The 24,287-nt window shown below is 45.7% G+C and overlaps 1 protein-coding gene across 4 annotated transcripts in view; it reads left to right on the top strand.

The window, feature by feature from the left end:
- Positions 1 to 334: 334 nt before the first annotated feature.
- GOLIM4 (golgi integral membrane protein 4) overlaps positions 335 to 24,287 on the top strand; it is a 64,014-nt gene continuing 40,061 nt past the window's right edge. For 3 of the 4 annotated variants that reach the window (XM_034781484.1, XM_034781483.1, XM_034781482.1), the window contains exons 1-2: positions 335 to 392; positions 1,257 to 1,494. In XM_034781484.1, coding sequence (XP_034637375.1) covers positions 1,308 to 1,494 — 187 coding nt within the window. In that variant the 5' untranslated portion in view covers positions 335 to 392; positions 1,257 to 1,307. Of the gene's footprint in view, positions 393 to 648; positions 1,495 to 24,287 lie in introns of those variants that run through there. The other variant, XM_034781481.1, reaches the window with a different exon arrangement.

Here is a 24,287-nt window from a genome sequence, read left to right as displayed (position 1 = left end):
ACAGCTAAGAGCTACCCACACCGAGTCTGTTTCCAAGCAGGAGTGTACACACACACACACCCCGCTTGTGTCCCGAGCTGGAATGTGTATACACGCACACTTCGTGTCTGGCAGCCGGCAGGTACACGCATAGCACTCGTGCGTGCACATGCATCTCCCAGCTCTCCAGCGTCCTGTCTTCCGAGGGGCGGCGATCCAGGAATGGAGAAGGCGGGGAGAGGGAAGGAGAGCGCCCCGTGAGCCGGACGGACACAGCGGGCACCCAATGCGCACAGACACTGCTCCCGAAGGGAGGGGAGTGGGCAGAGGCTGGGCCCAATGAGGCAGCGCCCGGAGCGGGACTTCCTTCGGGGATTCCACTGCAGCGAGCAGCCGAGGAGCGGAGGTGACACGTAAGTTAAGGGCTGGAAGGTGGCCAGGGCAGGCAGGGAAGTTTCCTTTGTTTCCCGTTCAGGTGGTTGCGGAGTAAGGCGAGCAGGAGGGGAGGGAGCTGGTTAACAGAGACCCCCCCCCGGTAAAGCAGGCAGGAGGGGAGGGAGCTGATGCACAGAGACCCCCCGTCTTAGAGCGGGCATGAGGGGCGGGAGCTGATGCACAGAGAGCCCCCCCCCTCAGAGCAGGGGGGGGCTGATGCACAAAAGCCCCCCCCCCCCTAGAGCGGGCAGGAGGGGAGGGAGTTGATGCACAGAGACACCCCCCTTTAGAGCGAGCAGGAGAGGAGGGAGCTGACAGAGAAACACGCTCGCCCTCTGACCATCTCCCAAAGCAACCCCAGCAGGGGAGCTGCTATACAGAGTCCCCCTACCCCAGCACCCACAGACACACTGGTACCCTGGGCAGGAGCACTGCAGCGCACATACCGCCCCAGCCCTCAAGACCCGCAGATAGGATGGCAGGGACCAGGGGAGCTGCTGTGTAAAGACACCCCCTCCAATCCTCCAGCACGCGCCCAGTCACCCCAGCAGATGAGCTGCTGCCCCCACCTCTCCCCGCCCTAGAGTAAGGCAGGAGGGGGGCAGGAAGCTGCTCTCTAGAGCAGAGACATCCACCCCCATCCACCCCCCGGCGGCCACCGAGCCCCCTTCCCGCGGCAGAGAGCCCCCGGGCTGCAGCATGCTCGGGACGGGCGGGCTGCGGAGAGCTCCCGGGTTTCAGGGCAGTAGCAGTGGGAGGGGGCTGAACTAAGCGCTCAGGGTCCCCTCCTCCCGGCTCTGTCCCTTGGTGCCCAATGCTGCCTCCTCCTCCTCCTCCTCCAGCTGCTGCTAAACCGCCTGGGGTGGGGGGGCTCCGGGACCCGAGGAGGGACTATGGGCAACGGGATGTGCTCCCGAAAACAGAAGCGGATTTTCCAGACCTTTTTGCTCCTGACCGTCGCGTTCGGCTTCCTCTACGGGGCCGTGCTGTACTACGAGTTACAGAGCCAGCTGAGGAAAGCCGAGGCGGTGGCGCTCAAGTACCAGCAGCACCAAGAGTCGCTCTCAGCCCAGCTACAAGGTAATGCGGCTTGCAGTGACCTCTGCAGGGGACTCACACCGACCCTGCCCTGTCCCAGTGGCTCCTGAATGCTCTCTCCCCCCGCCCATGCAGAGCCCGGGGCTGCAGCTCCCTAATGCTCACCAAGTTTACTGCCCTCCCCAGACACCAGGTTTTGCTAACTACATGCCAGTGTTTCCCCTTGTCTTCCTAAAACCAGGTGTCCCTGAAATCTTGGCCCCATTGAAGTCAATTGGAGTTTCTCCACTGACTCTGAGGGGGCCAGAATTTCCCCTATCTCTCAATCCCCAGGATCCCAAGGCACTTTACAATCTCCTGATTGAAAAGGAACACTCCCAGCGTCCTCCTGTTCTTATTCATCCAGCAACACAAAGACACTTCTTACACAGTTACTTTTGCCAGTTGCTTTAAGTTGTCTTGCCTGTTTTATTCTGAGTCTGCTGCCGTGAGATTCAGGTGTGAGATTATGTGGCTGGTGTGCATTACACCTGTCATGCAGCTACACCAGGAGAGGAATATTTTAATAATAATAGGTATATTTTTGTAGAACATCCTTACAGGGTTGTTTTTTTTTAATAAAGATTTGTTAATAACCTTGTGGGGCTCTGAATTTCTTGGCTCAAAGCACCACATTTTTAAAAGTGCCCATTCATCCTGTGCATCAGTTTTAGGATGCCCCCGACTGAACTACTTTGTACCTGATGCTGAGAACTTGCAGCTCCCATTTACTTCAGCACTTCTGAAAATTAGGTGCAAGGTGTCAAATTTATGCATGAAACATCAGTTCAACAGGAGGTATGGGTCCTCAGTACCACTGAGCCTCCAGCCCTACTGGTTTCAAGTCAGGCACACACAAATCTGTGGCTGTTTCTGAAAATTTTGGCCTTACTATTTATGTTTCCTTCCAAAAACTTTTCCAAGTGGCTAGAAAATGAATATTGATCATGTTATGATAATTAAACATCCAATCACATACATCAATATGTAGGATGAATACTATAGATGTTAATGCAGCCTTTATACAGCAGCAGGATTGGGCTCTCAGTCTATTAATCTCAAGAGAATGAATTATTGAACATGTTTAGCTTGGTCTAAAACAGGGGTGGGCAAACTTTTTGGCTTGAGGGCCACATCGGGGTTGCAAAACTGTATGGAGGGCCTGATAGGGAAGGCCCCGAACAGCCTGGCCACCGCCCCATATCTGAGCCCCTCCCACCTCCGACCCTCTGAGTGCCCCTCTCAGAACCTCTGACACTCCGCCCCACTCCTTGTCCCCTGACCGCCCCCTCCCAGGACACCCCACCCCTAACCGCCCCTGGGACCCCACCCCCATCCAACCCCCTTGCTCCCAGTCCCTTGACTGCCCTGACCCCTATCCACACCCCCACCCCTTGACAGGCCCCCCGGAACCCCATGCCTATCCCTCCCGTTCCCCATCCCCTGACCCCTATCCACACCCCCACCCCCTGACAGGCTCCCCAGGACTCCCACACCTATCCACTCCCCCGCCCCTGGTTTTCTGTCCCCTGACCGCTCCCCCCCAACCTCCGCCCCATCCAATCACCCCCTGCTCCCTGTCCCTCCAATCACCCCCTGCTCCCTGTCCCCTGTCTGCCCCCTGGGACCACCTGCCCCTTATCCAATCCCCAGGCCCTGGCCCCCTTACCATGCCGCTCCGGCAGCTACGCCACCTGGCTGGAGCCAGACACATTGCCGCACTGCCCTATAGGAGTGCGGAGCCCTGCCACCCAGAGCACTGCCCAGAGCACTGCCCGTGTGGTGGCGTAGCTGCTGGGGAGCGGGGACACCGGGAGAGGAGCCGGGGGCTTGCCTCAGGGGTCGTGCAGGATGGTCCCGCGGGCCGGATGTGGCCCGCAGGCCATAGTTTGCCCACCTCTGATCTAAAACCATCACTACTTAGTTTTATTACCTCAAATTGAAATACTATAATGCCATGGGAATTTTTTGACAGAATCTTTACTCTAGTAGCCAAGGATGTATAAACATTTGGCTGGGAGATGGGTATGTGGCAGATGGCTAAAGGGTTCCTTTAGCTCAGGGGTCGGCAACCTTTCAGAAGTGGTGTGCCGAGTCTTCATTTATTCACTCTAATTTAAGGTTTCGCATGCCAGTAATACATTTTAACGTTTTTAGAAGGGCTCTTTCTATAAGTCTATAATATATAAATAGACTATTGTTGTATGTGACGTAAATAAGGTTTTTAAAATGTTTAAGAAGCTTCATTTAAAATTAAATTAAAATGCAGAGCATCCCGGAATGGTGGCCAGGATCCAGGCAGTGTGAGTTCCACTGAAAATCAGCTTGCGTGCCGCCTTCAGCACGCATGCCATACGTTGCCTACCCCTGCTTTAGCTAGTTTGCGTTTTTGCCAACACTACTTGAAGAGGAAAGAGAGAAACAGGAACAACTGTTGCCTACTGAAATAAAAATTCAGTAAGTTTTCTGCTGCTCTCACTAAACTAAAGAAAAGCAGAACATACTATCCAAATAAAGGAGAAGGAATCTATAGATGGTAGTTATTGGGGCTGATTTATAAACATTCACTTTCTAAACATTATGTTGAGGACCATTTTTCTATCAAAATAAACAAATACATAAAAGCATAATAAGACAGAAGAACTCAATTAAAAGGTCATCATAATAGATCATGCAGCGTTTTATGTTACAGCCCTCTTACTTTTGATTACTTTTAATTTATTTTTGAACAATTAAAATATGAAAGAAAAATCAAATATCAATTATTTTGATTTATAATGTGTTTTTTTAAAAGAAGCACTTATCCTGGACTCTGGGAGACGTTGCCAACATATCTACTATGTAGATAAGATTTCCTACTGAAAAACGCCCTGTGTGGCAGTAATAAACCTTTTACTACAAAACACATATGAACACTTCGTAAGAAAAATGAAGAGACACCATCAGTTTAGAAAACACATGAATAGGATTTTTTTTTTTGCTTACTATTTTTACAAGTAACACCTAAGACTAATAGAAATGAAAGAGATTGGAAAAAAAAAAGTTTACTCCACCCACTGTCCCAGTCCCCCCATTTTCTCTATCATTTGCATTTTACAGTCCTTAGAGCCTGATTCTGTACTGCCTTGCATCTTCTTTAGTCATTTCTAGGGCCCTACTAAATTCACGGCCATGAAAAACGCATCACGGACCGTGAAATCTGGTCTCTCCCCCCCCCCCCCCCAATGAAATCTGGTCTTTTATATGCTTTTACCCTACACCATACCGATTTCATGGGGGAGACCAGTTTCTCAAATTGAGGGTCCTGACCCAAAAGGGGGTTTCAGGGGGTCACAAAGTTATTTTGGAGGGGATCATGGTATTGCCACCCTTACTTCTTTGCTGCCTTCAGAGCTGGGCAGCCAGGGAGCGGCGGCTATTGGCCGGGCACCTAGCTCTGAAGGCAGTGCCCCGCCAGCAGCAGCCGAAGTAAGGGTGGCAATGCCATACCATGCCACCCTTACTTCTGTGCTGCTGCCTCCAGAGCTAGGCAGCTGGACAGTGTCAGCTGCTGCCTGAGGGCCCAGCTCTGCAAGCAGCAGTGCAGAAGTAAGAGTTGCAATACCATACCATGCCATCCTTACGTCTGCGCTGCTCCTGCTGGAGGCGGCTCTGCCTTCAGAGCTGGGCTCCCGGCCAGCAGCCGCTGTTCTCCAGCTGCCTAGCTCTGAAGGCAGCACTGCAGCTAGCAGCACCACAAAAGTAAGGGTAGCAGTACCACAACTCCCCCGACAATAACCTTCTGACCCTGCCACAACTCATTTTTGGATCAGGACCCCTACAATTACAACACCATTGTTGTACAATAAATTTCAGATTTAAATAGCTGAAATAATGAAAAGCCTATCACCGTGAGATTGACCAAAATGGGATGTAAATTTGGTAGAGCCCTAGCCATTTCCATTTATGAAGAGTGTGTGTACAATGCTACCACTTCTGTAAATGTGTGGAGAATTCTGGTTTGGTGGTATTTTATGACCTCTTAGCACAAATATAAATGACTACACAAGCTGGAGAATCCGGTTATTTGTTTATAGTCCATTTCCCCTGTTGTTAGTGTGGGTCTTTCACAAAACAACAGGGGAGAAGAAAATATTTTTAAAGGAATATATGCTTTGAACAACACAAAACAAAAATATTGGCAGAGAAACTCAAGGGCAGTTTCCATATCTGACTGTACTTTGAACTTTTATTTTTAAGTGACTTAGATTTTAAATTGACAGGGTCCTTTTAAAAAGCTGGTGACTACAAATATTTACTTTTCTAGGTTTCCTTTCTTTGGAGCTCTTTGTAATGTAAAGAGCCCCAGATCATTTTGTGGAAGAGTGCTAATTACTTTAGTGCTAAAAATAAATAAACCATTGCCAATGGCAAAGAATTTTGATTTAGAATAAATAAACCTAAACACTTGGCTTTGTAGAAACACTTAGCTTTGAATTATTTCATTCACTATTTTTAACTTGGTTAGATAATTGAGAAGGTTATTCTTATTAGAACAGCAACAAAATCTATAATTAGTGAACCACACTATTCCCATTTTTCTTTTGGCATAATCAGTTGTTCTCTAAGGATATGGGTGCTGTTGTTGTGATAATTTTGGAAGTATAAGTATGCTGAAATACTCTAAACAGAAGCTAGTGAGGGGGTAAGAAGGGATTGCAAGCTCAAACTGGGTCCAGTAGACAGACATACATTGCATTTGATTCAGAAAAAAAGTTGGGTTGGGTTGGGTGGAGGTGGTGGCAGTAGCAGGAGAGAGATAGATCAAGATAAGATTCAGTGGAAGGGTGATGGATTTGCTGGTGACTTTTAGTTATAAATATACGGGAGGATCCTCTTCTGGGGAAAAAATTTAAAGCAGAGCCCTATCTTCTTTTTTACCTACATGCCACTCCTTTACTTTTAATATTTATATAATTTTTCCAGCTTTCCTACTTAGGTGAGGAGATATGAGCCTTTCTTATTGCATTTGCCAGTTCCTGATGCCTGAATGAACTCTCAGTGAATAGATTCCAAGGTCCGAAGGGACCACTGGAGTCATCTAGTCTGACCTCCCGTATAGCACAGGCTGAAGAGTTTCTCCAAAATAATTCCTAGAAAAGATCTTTTTGAAAAAAACACCTAATCTTGGTTTAAAAACTGACAGAGATGGAGAAATTAAGCAGCATTTCGTGCCTTTGGCTGATAGGGTACTACAGGTCTGTCTCATCTTACGCGGGGTTCTGTTCCGCGGTTAGCACGTAAAGCGAAAACCGCGTATAGCCAAAACCCCATTGAGTTCAATGGCGGGTGAAATCGCCCGCACTACAGGTATAGTATTAAAAGTGTTGTTTTTCTCTTTTTGTTTTTTGTTTTTTTTGCCGATCGCTTAAAGTTGAAATCGTGCTTGTTAAATGCGCGTAAGATGCGACAGACCTGTATTTTCAGAAGTTTGATCCCTGTTCCATCTTTTAGGTTTCTGACTTTCCTTATCTAAATTCAACCTGGGTTCAAGTGGATGAAACTTTTTTGAGGTGGAACTGCATTTGCTTATACCAGGGCTGAATTTAGCACTTAGTCTGGGGCTTGTGCCTTTTCTCTACTTCAGGCCTTTAATTTAATTTATCAGAGGAGTTTCCACTCTTCCCCAAATGAGAGTAAGGGTTTGAGGGAGAGGGAGCCAGTAGGAATGGATGACTCCACAACTGCGAGTAGGACAGCTGTTTTGCAAGGGGTGGGGGAGGGAGGTTCTATGGCCTCTGCTCACATGGGATGAGTCTTTGTATTTGAAAATTAACCTTGGAAACTAGGGAATTGAGAACTGCAGAACAGAACATGTCCGAGTTTTATCTCCTGAGTTTTACCTCAAAATATATTCCTATTGGACTTTAGAGGAAGTAGTGTGGCTTTTGTGACCCACAATATAATTACTGGAAGCAAAACTTAGAAAGGACAGGTGCTGACTTATAAAATTGTTCAGAGCACATTCAAAAACCTATTACATTAATGTATCCCTGTTCAGTAACTCCTCACTAAACGTCGTCCTGGTTAACGTTGTTTCGTTTTTACGTTGCTGATCAATTAGAAAACATGCTTGTTTAAAGTTGCGCAATGCTCCCTTATAATGTTGTTTGGCAGACGCCTGCTTTGTCCACTGCTTGCAGGAAGAGCAGCCCGTTGGAGCTAGCTGGTGGGGGCTTGGAACCAGGATGGGCCGGCAGCCCCTATCAGCTCCCCTAAGTTCCCTCTGCGGCAGCCGCCCAGCAGGCTATCAGTTGCTGGGCAGTTCAGGTGTCCCTCCCCCCACTCCCATGTGCTGCTCCTGCCCTCTGCCTTGGAGCTGCTTCTGGAAGCCTCCTGCTTGCTGTGCAGGGGATGGGGAGGGAAGGGAGAGGGGTGCTGATGTCAGGGTGTCCCTCTCCCCCTGCTCCTGCCCCACCGCTCCTGTACTCCATCTCCACAGAGCAGGGTGGGACACTACATGGTTCAGGACAGAGGGAGCTTGCTGGCAGAAGCTGCTGTCTCAACTTGCTTATCTACTTAAAAAGGCAGTGTACTCAGAGTGAGGTCAGCATACTTAAAGGGGCAATGTGCATCTTTCTCTCACACACACACATGGTGTGTATCTCTGTCTCACACACACATGCACCGCCCAGCACTTTGGAAAGTGGAGGGAGTGGTGCGCTCCAGTGGGATAGCGTGGGTTCGTCATCACGTTCAGTTTCCGCGTGGCATGTTTGCAGCCACTGCCGTGTGTCCATTGTGTCTCCTCCCTCCATTCATGCTGCCTTGTAGAATGTGAGGCTACATTAATAACAATGTGTTAACCCTTGAGGGCTCAGCCGAGTGCTAGTTCATCATTTAGCAGCAAGGCATTCCCTGGGAAATATCCCACCCTCTTCCACCCTCTGACTCCATCACCTCAACCAAGCTTCACAATCATCATTGCCATGTACAGTATTGAACTGTTTGTTTAAAACTTATAGTGTGTGTGTGTTTATATATATATATATAGTCTTCTGTCTGGCAAAAAAATTTTCCTTGGAAACTAACCCCCCCCCATTTATAATAATTCTTATGGGGAAATTGGATTCTCTTAACGTCATTTTGCTTAAAGTACCATTTTTCAAGAACATAACTACAATGTTAAGCGAGGAATTACTGTACAGAATTTCTAGTTGTAAAGTGTTATATAAAGAAGGTAACAACTGATCTACCCAGGAGACTGATTATTTTTAAATCTTATTCTCTTAGCATTACGTATTCAAAACTTGGAGATAATCTTATTTAATTTGCCTTAAAGATCTTTCACGTTATATCATATTAAAGAGTTTAATAATTAGCTTGATGTTGTTTGGCTATTGACTAGATAGGGGTAAATTAAATTAATGGAGATATCCTATCTTCTAGAACTGGAAGGGACCTTGAAAGGTCATTGAGTCCAGCCCTCTGCCTTCACTAGCAGGACCAAGTACTGATTGTACCCCAGATCCCTAAGTGGCCCCCTCAAGAATTGAACTCACAACCCTGGGTTTAGTAGGCCAATGCTCAAACCACTGAGCTATCCCTCCCCCCGTAGCTAGAATAGAGGTGCATTGACAGTTCTAAGAGAACACAATCTTATCTTTCTGATGGCTTGGAGACTAAATGGAGCTGGCAGTGATTTCTAGAGCTTAAAAATTCCTGGTCTCCCCCATCCCAGGCATAAACTAGCTTTATTGGAATGTTTATCTATCCTGTTTTAATCCCTTATCTCAATAACCATTCTACTTCTAAATGTCTTTGACTATCTTATTCTTGGCACTCATTAGAGTAGAACCCCAGTTATCTGAAGGCTTCAAGCATTCTTCTCATTCCAACTCTGAAACCTTACTATACTTTGGGCAAGCAACACAGCAGGACTCCTGGCCTTCAGATTTCAACCTTCTGGATGGTTTGCCCTATTATGGACAGTTTGCAGATTTCCCCAAGGCTGTCCGACCCACCAGGACTTAAGCTGCCACATCAGCTAAAATGCAAGCTGATTGTCTACAGAATCGATTGGCTCTGGGGAAGCCACCAGACAATTATCTGAAACAGGGGATGTCCCTTGCTTCAACTGGTTACGTGACCCTGTTTGGAGTAGTCCAGGTGTATTGTAATTAAATATATATAAATACAAACTTAAGATCTACTGATGAAAAGTGGTATATAGGAACTATATATTACTATTTCTGTCTGTAATGTGGTCTGTTAAAAATGTTCTTAATAAAATACGTGAACAAAAACATCAATTAATCTGACTCTGCATCTGTCACACCAAGCAGGCATGCTGGGAGTAAGAACTGATAAAACTTTGATCCATCTCTTCTCTTCCCAAGCACCATCCAGTTCAACTTCATCTGTGTTGCTGCTGCATAGGGTTGTCCCCTTCCCCGCCCCCCACAGCAGCATGGGTCTAAAACAGAACATTCTGTGATTCCAGTCAGTTTCACACTGCTGCTGCCTATTGTGCAACATCACAAGTGCACTTGTGTTGAGGGAGGTATTCTTGTACTTAGGGTGAGGGATAACATAAACAAACGTAATATTCCTGGGCTGAATTTAAACTCCTTTCCGTGCTCACTTTGACTATTGAGCAAGGCACATTGCACCACCCTGAACAAGTCAGTTTCTGCAATGAGGAAGCAGATATTTCACGGCTTCTACCTCAATTCTCCTTGCTAGTACAAAGAACTGCAACTTTAATCTGGTAGTGAGACAACTGTCACTTTCTCCCTGCCCCCAGCACTGCACCATCACCACTATTCAGCTTGTATCATTCAAAGCATTACTGATACTGCTCCACCAGCCTCAGAGCAGGTTCCACAGCAATCCTTGTGATGGTGCTTCTTGCTAGTCATGCTTTCATGAGAAGTTCTGCAAGACCCATGCTGGTGCTGTTACAGGTGCATTGGATTGCAGTGCTCTGAACATTTTGGGGCAGCAGAGGTTAGAGAGATCAGGAGCACTGTTGTAGCCTGCACCAGGCTGAGCTCAGCTGTGGAGCTGGAGATGACTTTGGGGTGTTGGCTCTATTTATGTCGTTTTGAGATAACTTTTTATTAGATTGGTTGTTTTAAGACTTGGCTACTTTGTGCATAGTGTACTTCTCTTAAATAGGGTTGCCAGGCATCTGGTTTTCGACCGGAACACCAGGTCAAAAAGGGACCTGGCGGCTCCGGTCAGCAAAAGTCCAGTCAGCGGTGCAGCAGGGGCCCAGGGCTAAGGCAGGCTCCCTGCCTGCCCTGACTCCACACGACTCCTGGAAGCAGCCGCCAGGTCCTTGTGGCCCCTAGGCGCATGGCGGCCACAGAGGCTCCGCATGCTGCCGTCGCCCTGAGTGCTGGCTAAGCACCTGCCACTGGCCAGGAATCACGACCAATGGGAGCTGCTGGGGCGGTGCCTGCAGGCACGAGGGCAGCGCACGGAGCTTCCCTGGCTGCCCATGTGCCTAGGGCCAGCAGGGACCTGTTGACTACTTCCTGGGAGCCGCGGTAAGCGCTGCCAGGACCCTGCATCCCGAACTCCCTTCCGCCCCCCAACCTCCTGCCCTAGCCCAGAGTCCCCTCCCGTATCCAAACTCCCTCCCGGAGCCTGCACCCCACACCCTCCCCAACCCCCTGACCCAGCCCTGAGTCCCCTCCTGCACACCAAACCCCTCACTCCCAGCCCCACCCACTCCGGAGCCCACACCCCCTTCCACACTCTGAACCTCTTGGCCCCAGCCCAGAGCCCCCTCCTGCACCCCAACCCCCGTCTCAGCCCTGAGTCCCCTTCTGCACACCAAACCGCTCACCCCAGAGCCCGCACCCCCTCAGAGCCCGCACCCCCTTCCACATTCTGAACCCCTTGGCCCCAGCCCGGAGCCCCCTCTTGCACCCCAAACCCCTCATCCCTGCCCCCACACCCTAACCCCCTACCTCAGTCTGGAGTCCTCTTGTGCATCCTGAACCGCTCACTTCTTGTCCCACCCAGCTCCTGCACCCCCCCCCAACCCCCTGCCCCTGCCTGGTGAAAGTGAGTGAGGATGGTGGAGAATGAGCGATGGAGGGAGGGGGGATGGAGCGACCAGGTGCGGGGCCTCAGAGAAGGGGCAGGGCAGGGGTGAGGCGTTTGGTTTTGTGCTATTAGAAAGTTGGCAACCCTACTTGAAAGGCACCCACTCAATCACTCCAGAAGTGGCAAAGAACATCATAATGAAGGATAATAAATGGCTACCATATTATGATCAAATTATGAACAGCAAATAAGGCTTCCTAATTTTGGTATCTATATGGTATCTTGCAGATTCTCAACTCACTGAAAGTTATTTAGCCTTGATTTGTAACCTCATCTGAGAATTTCAGTTCTTTTTTCCACTCATTCCCACTTCTCACCTTGTGTACAAAGATCTTTATTTTAAATGTTTAGAGTGGAGTTGGCAGAATTCAGTTTAGTGAACACTTTGACCAAATTCCTTTATCCACTGTACATGGGAAGAATTAAATTTATCATGTGAAACAAGACTGTATTCCCATCTAAGGTATCTGTTTTATTTCTAAATCTGTTGTTTAAGGTAAACTGTTTGCCAGTTTATATATAAATAAGAATTTTTAATAAGATTTCATACTGTAAGTTCACAAATGGCATTGGGCAATTAGGTCCCATTCGTTGAAGGAGCAGGCTTATTACCTTTTATGAAATTTCATATTAAATGAGAGGGTCCCTGGTTCTGGCAGCTGAATTCCAACAATGGAAAGAGTTGATTAAGGCAATGCATGCGTTATCTATTTTACAGTATTTGTAATACATGTCCATGTTTGGAGGCGCTAAAACATCTCCTAATGGGGTATAGAACAGGCACTTTCAGGAATAATTGTTACCAGTGCTGCAGTCTAGTCTCTGGGTTCCATAGCTTGTGCTCTGTCTTTATCCCATTCACACCCACCCCAATCTTTTTTTTTCTAAGTTTAAAATTGGCCTTGGTCAATGGTCAGGTTTTGCAAAATGTAGCACTATAATCCTGAGTCCAGCTGTAATTAGGGTGGATTTAGATTCTTTTTAAATTTGTGAACAGTCTGGCCAGGGTCATGAACAATTCACAGACTAGAGCAGATGCTATTTTGAAAGCTCTCAGCCCTCCCATTCTCACCTTTGTCTCTTGCAAGGATATACAAATGGCCTGCCTCTCTCTCCTTCTAAACTTGTTCCCTTTGTTGGCCAAGGAGCTTGCTCCTTGAAGTTTTCTAGAGGCATCAAATGGTGACTCATCTAAATCCAGGGCAGCTAGTAGATAATGGCTGCTTAAATAATTGGAAATGCTAGAGTAACTGCAGGGGCAGACTATGACTATGTTATGATGTCAAGGGAACAGTATTGGTTTCCTGTACGCCAGACGACTATTCTCTGGCTGACCAACCAGTTCCAAGATTGAGTGAGGTGAGAGTTTGGGCCTCCTGGCCTAGCCTCCCCTCTCCTTAGAAGATAGGAAGAGTGAGTCTGGAGATTGGGAGTTGCCATGGGACTGGTGTTGCTTTAGGAAGAAATGGTGTCATGGGATGGAAGGAGATGTGTGTGCTTGCGGGGGTGCTTCTGGAGGGTCAAATTCTGCATACGCTGGCAAGCCGACTGTCAGCCTCTGCAGCTGGACCCTGCATAGCATTCACCATTGCAGTTAACTGAAAGTTCAGTGGCTCAATTGTTTTTTGGTGGATAAGGTTTCATATTGCATAAAGCCCCATTACAACAGGTGCTGATGTAGGTGTTCAGGAAAGAGGCTGAGGAAGTAATGGATGTGGAAACCAAACTCGATATCCATATAGATGGTTTCTCCATACCAGGGATTTGTCACACATTAGGAATAGGGTGTGGGGAACCTTCTTTTCTGCTGCTGTTCAAGCTGTACCATAGCTAGTAGCATGCATCATTCTTTTGTGTCCTGGCATTTAATTATCTGATACCCCTGCAATACTCTTAACTGCATGGAGATTAGTATTATTCACAGTCAGTGCAGAGATGTGTATGAAGACAAACCAAGTGGCCTACCATTAGAATTGGGTTGATTTGAATCCTGGATTGTACCATGCATGGTCTTATGGACCTGGATGCGGTCCTTTGAAAAGAAAGTCAGCAATAGCTTTGGCTGTATAGATTTACAGTAAAGTAGCTCTGATTTTCAGTGTATCATTTGGGGTTGGTGTACAAAATAGCTGTTCAATATTTCTGCTAGCAGGAAGTACAGTAATCAGTTTTAATCGCTCTTTGTGCTTAGGCAGGTGAGAACAAGTTTTGCATTGAATAGATGTTAACATTTTTATCAATGATAAATAGACTAGGCTGATTGTGGTGGGCTTGCTCTCTAGGTGTTAGATACTTAAAAAGAAATCAGTGCTATTGCTATGGGAGTTTCTTTTTGAGCACAGTTGCAAAGGATACCCAACTTCATTTGCAGCTGGGGATCCCAGAAAGGACAGGAACTTCATATATAGGTGATTGGTCTGTTGAAGAAGCACTCATGCCACTAAAATAATACATGCTGGATTGGTTCATGTGTTGATTAAATTTGGAACAGCTCCCTGGGTTTAGGTAGGAGAGCATAAGTGTGGTGTGTATGTTGTGCCTTCTAGGGGATGAAAAAACTGAAATTATTCCTCTCCCTAAGCATAAGCAATTTACTTATTTTTTTTTCCTGTCTCTTCCCCCCACCCTGCAATTCCTTTGGGAGTCTCTGTCTTTCAGTTGGAAAATACCCCTGCACCATCCCTGCTGCCGAGAGGGAGGAAAAGGTAGCCCCAGTGAACTGCTATAGCTGTGATGGGGCCAAAAAGTGGGGCTCTCCCCTTCTCCCACATGGTTATCCAAAATGTCCACGGGCAAACATGAGTCCCCTTTCCAGCAAGACAGGTGGGATTGGAGTCTACAACCCTCTGCCCCAAACCTACAGCAGATGAAATAAATGAAAAGACAGCGGAGGCTACTTTAGCATGTTTGGCTCCTCTTCCATCACTCCTGCTCATGGAGCTGCCCTGTGTGGCTGGGCAGCCACACCTGTTGGTGGGGAAAGCTATTGCAGCCCCAGAAGCTCAACACAGGCATCCCTCATGACATTTAAACTGCTCAAACCCTTTGATTATAAAGTAAGTCTGAAGCCCTGTAGTATATAGCAAGATGTATTAGAGTGAACTTAGTGCTGACACATGCCCCTTGTGGGTGGGCATGGCACACCAGGCTCCTCTTGTCCAGTGCCACCTGCTGACAGCTCGTCCAGCCCTGTGGTGGTCTACCTCTACTTGTGATGGCCCTCCAGCCAGATCACTTTATAGTTTCCCTCTGCCCCTTGCAAGATAACAGAACCCCAACAAACAATTTCAAGACCTTGGGTCGGGTCTCCAGTGGTCCTTATGTAACCCACACACCTCCTGGGTGTGGTGTTCTGTCCCATCTAGTGGCACCAAGACATCTCTCTCTCTCTATATATATATATATATGCATGCAGTAGAGGCTCATACATTAAACTCCAGAGGTCCCAGGTTCAATCCCAACGATGACCGGGGTCTGTCAGTGTCACACTTACATCCCTCATGTGAGGACTCATCACCTTTTTCTCTTCCCAAGATTCATCCTCTTTCAAGGCACAGGCCTGGAGTCCTTCAACAAATCCCAATAGAAAATGCAAATTTAAACAACTTCTCCCTTTCTTGGGTTCAAACTTGTATCCCTTTTAAGTTTCCCCTTGGCTATGTTCCTCAGTCGAATACCTCCCTGGAGGTCCAGGTCCTGCCATTTTGTCAGGGCTCACTTGCTCCACCCTGGTGACTTCGCCATCTCTCTCCTGGCCTCTTGCCAGAAATCTTTACTAAGGAGACAATCCCAGGGCTAATGCTCTCACTGGGCTTCCTTTCAACCCTGTTGGTCTCTATTGCCAAAAGCAGCACTGCAGAATTCTTCCCCTCTCTACCCGCAGACATCTCTGGATTTCTTCTCTTTACAGTGACCACCTAGCTCCTCCCCCAGCTGGGATTTGTCTTTAATTGGGCCTGGCTCTGCCTTCAATTGCAATCAAGTGCTCTAACTGAGCTCTCCTGCTCCAGTTAACAATTTGGAGATGCTGTGGAGTTCACACCCCATTACAAAGCTTGTGCGATTATGGTTTTACTAAGCTATTGTATTGTCAAACATGATTCTGCTTCCAGAATGGGCAGGGTCTTAGGACAGTGGTTTTCAACCTTTTTTTCCCATTTGTGGACCCCCTGAAAATTTCAAATGGAGTTGCAGACCCTTTTGGAAAACTTAGACATAGTCTGCAGACCCCCAGGGAGCCACAGACCACAGGCTGAAAACCACTGTCTTAGGAAGATAGTCTGTGCTCCTGCACAGAAACAGTTTTCTCGATAATGCTGGCAGCTGCTTGAAACTAGCTCTAAAGTGGTTCAGTCTGAAACTGCTGCTCTGATCTCACAGAAGAGGCACAATTGGTCTGAGTGGAGATTCCTCTGAGTGTATAGAATTACTTCATAATATATTAACAGAACCAACTGAACTCTCATGTCAAGATCATGATGTTCCAAATATATTACCTCAACAGGCTGGGTCAGTGACTCCCTGTTTAATGTTGTGTGTTGTCCCAAGAGAGACCCAGTATTTGGGCATGATACAGGCCACTCTCCCTTGTGTGGAGATGGGGAAGCATCATGAACACTATCTCCACCCTTACTCTGGAAGTTGAGTACACCCTGTAGCATCTCTTAGTGGTGGATAGAATGCCAGGAGTTTAGGGGCGAGATAAATCTTATGCTTGTTTTGGAATGGGATTATTGCATGGGAAAACTAATTGATTAAATCTGTTATATTAAAGCAAACTAAGGAGCAGCCTGTTAATATTTATTGGTAACCATAGTAACTAAATAATGCAGCAGTCATGTGTATACGCTCCTTCTGATTAAAGAAGGTCTTTTTAGAGTGATTTACTGTTTTTAGATGCCAGGTAGGCCAAATCCTGGTCCCTCTGAAGTCTATGGCAAACTCCTATTGAGTTCAACCTGTTGATTTGATCCTGTTGTTTTTATTTTAAATGAGTGTCTTTCAAAAAGATGCAAACTTGAGAGAAAAGGTTAAGTCACTTTTTGGTGGTGACCTTGCTTAGATTGATAACTTTTTTACAGTTTTAGAGTTGTCCCTTTTTAAGTTCCCTACAGAACAGAACTTTGTATGAACTGTTTTGAGGAAGTGGTTTAACAGTCTTGGAAGGTGATAACCATAGTTTCCTCCTAGGTTTGGTTTTATCATAGTGGAGTATGCCAAAAGCCAATGTATGTTTGAATTGGGTAAGACCAAAAAAACCCACCCCAAACCAAAAAACCCCAATTCAACCCTCACACACTGCCTTGAACCTTGAGTTTTTATAAAACATTCAGAATCCAATATCATCCTAGCATCTTGAAGAGGCAGTCGCTGCTATGTCCCATCAAAGGAAAAATTACTCTAAACGTTGTTTGCACTGGTGTTGTAGCCGTGTTGGTCCCAGACCTGAAGAAGAACTCTGTGTAAACTCAAAAGCTTGTCTCTTTCACCAACAGAAGTTGGTCCAAAAAAAGATACTGCTTCATCCACCTTATCTCACTAAACAAACTAGGCAGCCAAAGTCCACCATTTAAAAAACGTTATTTAAAGCATAGGGCCAAACTCCATTCTTAGTTATTGCTGGAGTAAGCCATTCTGGTGTAACAGGAGAATTTGGCCAATAATGCAAAATATGTTCATATTTTCTTATATACAACAAGGGTCTGGATTTATTGCTTATTTGGGGTGGGAAGGAAACGTAGGAATGATGAACAGGCTCTTGTTTCTTACAGCTGCTAATGCCACATGGGGGAATTTTAGGGGGGGGAAGGTTCTGGTTAGGGACTGTTCTGCTTTTCTTTGAAAACATGTCAACAATTAAACATAATTAATAGGTCTAGATCGGGGTGGCCAACCTGTGGCTCCGGAGCCACACGCGGCTCTTCAGAAGATAATATGTGGCTCCTTGTACAGAACCGACTCTGAGGCTGCAGCTACAGGCGCCAACTGTTCAATTTGCCCGGGGGGTGCTCACTGCTCAACCCCTGGCTCTGCCCCCACTCCACCCCTTCCCTCCCCTGAGCCTGCTGTGCTCTCACTCCTCCTCCCCCCACCCCCGAGCCTCCTCCATGCCACGAAACAGCTGATCGGGAGGGAGGGGGAGGCGCTGATCAGCGGAACTGTTGGTGGGTAGGAGGCGCTGGGAGTGGTGGGTGGGGGATCGGATGTGGGGCTGCTAACATATTACTGTGGCTCTTTGGAAATGTACATTGGTAAATTCTGGCTCCTTCTCAGGCTCAGGTTGGCCACCCCGGTCTAGATTGTGGTGTTTAGGCGCAGTTTTCAATAAAGGGTGGCACATGGGTGTGTTGTTGCAGGAGCTATTGTGACTCCATCACCATTCCACCCTGGACATTCCTGTTGTGCCAGGACGGGGAAAAGAGGCTAGCCCCCGGCCCATCCCCTGCTGTCCTCCCTCCCCCGCAGCCTCAGCTCGCTCGCTCCGCCGCCGGCGCAATCTGGGCGGCGGGGCTGTGAGCTCCTGGGGGAGCGCAGCTGCAGAGCTCGGCCTGACCCGGGGCTCTGTGCTGTGCGGTGGCGGCTGTGTGGCCCGGCTCCAGCTGGGCGGTGCAGCTGTAGCGCCGCCAGCCACTGGTGCTCTAGGCAGCGCGGTAAGGGGGCAGGGAGCGGGGGGGTTGGATAGAGGGCAAGGGAATTTGGGGTGGTGGGCAGGGGTGTGGGTAGGGGTTGGGGGAGGAACAGGGGGCAATCAGGGGTAGGGGTTCTGGGGGCAGTCAGGGGACAGGGAGAAGGGGTGGTTGGATGGCGCAGGAGTCCCGGAGTGTGTGTGTGTCAGGAATGAGAGGAGAGGTTGGATGGGGCGGTGGAGGTTCGGGGGCGGTCAGGGGACAGGGAGCGGGGGTGTGTGGATGGGACAGGGGTCCCAGAGGGGCCGTCAGGGAACAGGGGGGTTGGATGGGGCAGGAGTCCTGGGGGGCGGGGGGGGGGGGCAGATAGGAGGTGGGGACCAGGCCACGACCCCCTCCCCTAACCGGTCCTCCATACAATTTATGAAACCCGAAGAGGCCCTCAGGCAAAAAAGTTTGCCCGCCCCTGCTCTAGGAGCAACACTGCAGGATGCTGTGACTCAAAGGTCTGTTTGGTGTGGGGAAATGGGGCAGTCCAGGAATTTATTTCTCAGTATTCACCAACTGCCTATTCCTGCACACTCTGTCTGTCCCATCCTGAAATGCTCAAACTCTTTTTGATTGGAGAGTTGATTAGATATATTTAAAAGCAAACTTACAAACTGGGGTGGGGGGGGGGGGAGCCTTACAGTATAGACAGGGAAGGGTCCTCACAGCCATATGCAGCTGTGTTTACTTTGTGTTGCTGCTTTACAGTGTTTACTTTGTGCTAGTTCTTTAGCTTACTGAGTAAGAGGCCAGACACAGAGATCGGTCCTTGATGCAACATTGTACGATTGGCAGCCTATTATATCTGTATGTTTGCAGTTATGAAATGGTCTGGCAGTGCGAGGATAGTAGCTCCTGGAATGCTGAGGACGTTCCTGTTACGGCTAGCCACAGTGTATCTTCCAGAGAGGGGAAATTAAGCCCTGTCCTGAACGGTCTGGAACTTTCTCTGGAACTGATCACAGTGCTTGCGTTGACCACAGGGGTTGCTAAGGGTAGGCATAAGCTACTGAGCACTCTGCATGGAAGAACTACAGAAGCTGTGGCTAAGATTTTCAAAAGTGATCAATGATTTTTGGATGCCCAACTTAGAATGTCTCACTGGGCCTAATTTTCAGACAGAGCCGAGCACCCACCCTGACATAACCAGACCCCATTGAAGTGTATCATGGAGGGTACCCAAAAATTAAGGCAACCAAACATGAGTCATATTGAAAAATCTTATCCATAGTATGATTGATCCTGAGGAAAAGGAAGTGTGTTTCTGGGGAAAGAAACGGTTAGTGGGATGGTTTTTCTTACTGAACACATGCATACATAGGCCTGATTCTGTTCCCACTTACACCAGTGTAAATCCTGATTAATGCTGTTGAAATGACTGGATTTACCACAGCATAAAACTGGTGAAAGTAAAAAATTAGGCTCTTTATAGGGGAACCCAGGCAGGTGAACAAAGGTCATGCATGCATATATTTGTGCCTAAATGATAAAGGCCTATGAAGGAGATGCATCTCCAGATCAAAATGCTTTGGATTCTATAAAGTCAATTACAGAAATGTATTTGAAAGGGTCTGACATGTAGATTCACGGCCAGTTTTTGCAAGTCTTAGCCAGCCACTCTTTCACCTTTGCCGCCCCCCCTCCCCCCCAAAATCAGACAGATGCTGCTGTGCCCCATCAAGGCAAAGGAGGTTATTGAGTAGGATTCACCATTCATTCTGTGGAACAATAATGCCCTGTTCTTAAAATAAGCACCTTGTTACCATCAGTTCTGTTTTTCAAGGAATGCAGTAATTGTTTCTAGAGTATTAATTTTAAAATCATGTTCATCAGCATAATTTGAAGCTCTGATAGAGTAAAAGGCCAAACTTCTTAATTGAAAGTATATTTTGTACCTTGGAAAAAAATATATGTCCATAGTTAGTCTGTTCAACCCTTCTGCCTTCAACCTTGATATTAAAAGATCCCACTTCTCACAGCTGAAATAGTCGTACGTGGATGTGCCTACTCCTCCTGTTTTATGACCGTGTGGGTTCCCTGCAAGATAAAAATTATGTTTTAGCCTGGACTGTTTTGGAGGCTGAAGGTGAAAAATGATGTAGCTAAATATAGTCTCCATTCAGGGATCATTTTGATGGTGTACACTAAGCCAGGCTCAGGATGATATGCCTGACAGTGTCCCTTAATCCAACCCCAGAGCCTTGCAGATATTTCCACTGCCCACCCAGCAAAGGGCTGAGGGATCATTGGGCAGCCACTAAAATACAGATTGGAGCAGCATAGCAAACTCAACAATAAACTAGAGTTAGAAGAAAAACTAGAGCTGGCTGTTTTTTGAAGGGAAAAAAGGTGTTCTGGCTGAAATGAAAATTTTCATTATTTGAAATTTTCTGGTTTTGATGAAAAACTGAAAAGATGGAGTTTGAGGGTCTTCCTCCACTCCCCTTTTCTGGCCTGTTTCTGTTTTGCTGAAAAACTGAAACATGTAGAAGCATATTTTTCATTTTGTTCTTGTTTGTTTATGTGGAAAACCCATCATTGTTGAGCCAGCTCATTAGAGACAGTAATACTAGATCTTCAAAGCCAGATTCACAAGAGTGCTTCCATTGATTTCAATGGAACGATTCTTGAGAATAGAAGTTTGCAGATATGGGGGAAGGGGAAAACCTGAGTGCAACTACTTCCTTGTAAGGTACTGAAAAAGGGTCATTCCCTTGAGGCTCTCTCTCAGGTGATGATATTTTCCTTCTGTCTTTTACTGCAGTTTTTGGTTTGAAACACTGCTTTTAAAGTAGTATTTGGCACTGCCGATCTTTCAATATTGATGATATGCACAGCTGTGTCACAGGAAGGTGACACTCATGCAGTAATAGCCATTTTGTATGTGTATTATGGTGCCTCCAGCTTCTGCGGAGCCATGAAGCTTTTATGATTTCTCTTATATCTGTAACTGTTTTGTTTTTTTTGACAAGAGCTATAACTATGCACCCAGAATGGCACAATGAATGCATAGCATTTCCACTTTTTTTTTTTTTTTTTTTTGTTTGTGAGTGTGGTTCTTTTTACATAGTTTTTATATCTAGTGCCTTGTGTTTTGTGTTTTCTGTTAGTTCAAAGCAAATGTTTCCTTAATAATTTACTACTAACCATAACTTGCAGAGTGTCATCTGGCTCTCTCACTTCATCTTGCTATCGAGGTAAAATCTGATAATCTGTTCCTAGTGACTTCTAGGGGCCTTACCAGCTCAGTGTGATGTATTGGCTACTATGTGCATACTGAAATACCCAAGTTAGTTAGTTTTTTAAGTTTTCTAGAACAAGAAAGCTTTTTAGCTTCTGGTAACACTAAAGGATCTCAGTTTAGCAGTTCATATTGTATTGATCCATGCTCCTTAAGAATGACTGACATTTATCAGTGGGTTAGCAAAGGGCTAACACATAGGAAGTCCCAAAACACAGCCCACCAGAATGTTAAAATCAATGGTTATAACCTATTTAGGAAGGCTCAAGGGGGCAAAAGTGGCACTGAAATTGCACTCTGTCAAAAATGGCATTACCTGTTTCTAAGTCATTGATAACTCAAAAGAAAATGATTTTCAGTGCATATGGATCAGTGACCTAATAGGTAAAGCATAAGCGGGTTTAGCTGTATCTGCTACAGACCACCAGATCACACAATGGAACAGATGCCGCCTACTTATGCATCTGTCAGTAACATTTAGAAAAAAAACAAAAAGCTATGTGATGACAGGACTTCAGATTAAGTGACATGCTGAAGGTCTCATGCTGCCAGTATTAAAACATCCATGGAATTTCTAAATATTATAGGTGATAATTTCCTAAATCAAAAAAATGTTGCACGTAAGCCAGGGGAATTCTATATTAAACTTCATCTTGCAGGTAAAGAAGAATGGATCACAGAGCTAAAAATTAATGGTAGGTTAGGTACAAGTGATCACGATTTGATCATATTTATAATGTGCAAACAGAATAAAGTCCAGACTATTAATATAACTTGGTACTTTAAAAGGGCTAATTTCACAAAGCTTAAAACAATTATGAACCCAGTCAGCTCGGAGGAAGAATTTAATTAGAAAAAGTAAAAGATAATTGGGAATTGTTTAAGAACACTTTACTAGATGCCCAAAAAGCTATAATCAAAGAAGGTGACTGCATTGGTTAAAAAACCAACTGGGTTTAGAGGGGAAGTGAAGACAGCTATAAAAATGTGTGTGTGTGTGTATGTATGTATAAATAAAATATAAATGTTTTTTTTATATATATATTATATATATATAATAAAAATAAATGGAAGAAAGAAGAATTTGATAGCAATGAGTATAAATATAAGCTAGGAATTGTAGAAAATTGATAAGGGAAGCAAAGGGCCACAAGGAGACATCTATGGCCAGTAATGTTAAGGACAATAAGAATTTAACTACATTAGGAACAAAAAAAAATCCTAACAATGGAACTGGTCCATTACTTGATGGAAATGGTAGAATTATCAATAATAGTGCTAGACATTTTTTAATCAGTAGATCTGGATAACTTGTATCCAAGAGTTTTTTAAGAGGTGGCTGAGGTGCTCACTGGACCATTAATGGTAGTTTTCAATAAGTTCTGGAACTCTGGGCAGGCTCCAGAAGATAGGAAGAAAGCGAATATTGTGCCAATATTTCAAAAGGGTAAATGGGATAATATGGGTAATATAGGCCTGTGAGTCTGACATCAATCTTGGGCAAGTTAATGTAGCAGCTGATTTGGGACTCAATTAATAAAGAATTAAAGGAGGATAATATAATTAATGCCAATTAATGTGGGTTTATGGAAACTAGATGCTTTCAACTAACTTGATATCTTTTTTGATGAGATTATAAATATGGTTGATAACTGTAATAGTATTGATGTCATATGCTTGGATTTCTGTAAGGCATTTGATTCGAGACCACAGCTATTTCTTAGCAGCAGGGGGATGTGTTTCTGGGAGCCTACCAGTTAAGAATAAATAAATAGTAAAAAAGGTTATTTCTGAAAGCCCCAATCTTCTCCCATTTCTAGAACTGGACTCAAACCAAGCTTTAGACTCTGCAACATTTGGCGGGCTTTTTAAAATGTTTTATGGGTTGTTGTTTTTTTGTTGGAACCAGAAGTGGAAGAGCTAAAATACTATGATATGCAAAGCCAAGGGTCCACTAAGCATCTCAATCCTTAACTGCTTATCTGAGCTACACCCAAACTCTGAACCTTATGACATTCTTTCATGATTAGCTCCAATACCTTTTCTTATCTATTACCAAGCTCTACAAAATTAGACTATGGAATACTCCTAGATGTGGATGGCATAAATTTCACAAGGTGTATCTGTAACTACCACTATCTTGGCCAACATACCAGGGATTGAACAGGTGAATTGTAGAACTGAAAGAGAAAGTGAGCTAGGGAGCCAGCTGGGGACTGTAACAAATGCTTATCCTCTGGATCTGACACAGAGCGGGATACAGAACACAGACTTCAAACTATTAATATGAGGTTTTTTATTGATATTCATTGTATTAGAGTGCTTCCCACATACAGAGCTTTGTCAAAAACGTGCATGAAGGATGGGAATTTTGCATGGGAGCAGGGAGAATCTGCAATAAAAAAAAAAAGTTATACAACCTTGTAGAGGGGACCTTTTACAAGTAAAGTTGGTTGTGGTGTGTCTCTGTCCTACTTAATTTATATGAGTCAGATCTGAGTTTATATGAGTGGTATTTGGTGTTAACAGTTATATATAGCAAAACACAAAACTCTCACAGAAGGTCTCATGTTCTCCAGTGTTACTTTCTTGTTTGAATGTTTGAAGACAAATAATTGTGTGACATTGTGATATGTGAGTGACATGCCCCTTTCCTGGTTTCAGGGACAAGTAGGTAGCAAGAAACTATGATTTGTGAAGGACTTTTATGGTACACGGGCAAGTGATATATGTCTTGCTCTCTTTTTATGCATCTACCGTCAACAATAACCCTATGACAAATA

Source organism: Trachemys scripta, chromosome 9, assembly GCF_013100865.1.
Source record: "Trachemys scripta elegans isolate TJP31775 chromosome 9, CAS_Tse_1.0, whole genome shotgun sequence".
Classification (NCBI taxonomy): domain Eukaryota; kingdom Metazoa; phylum Chordata; order Testudines; family Emydidae; genus Trachemys; species Trachemys scripta.
The sequence above is the reverse complement of the archived record's forward strand: the minus strand, read 5'-3'. Positions and strand labels throughout refer to the sequence as shown.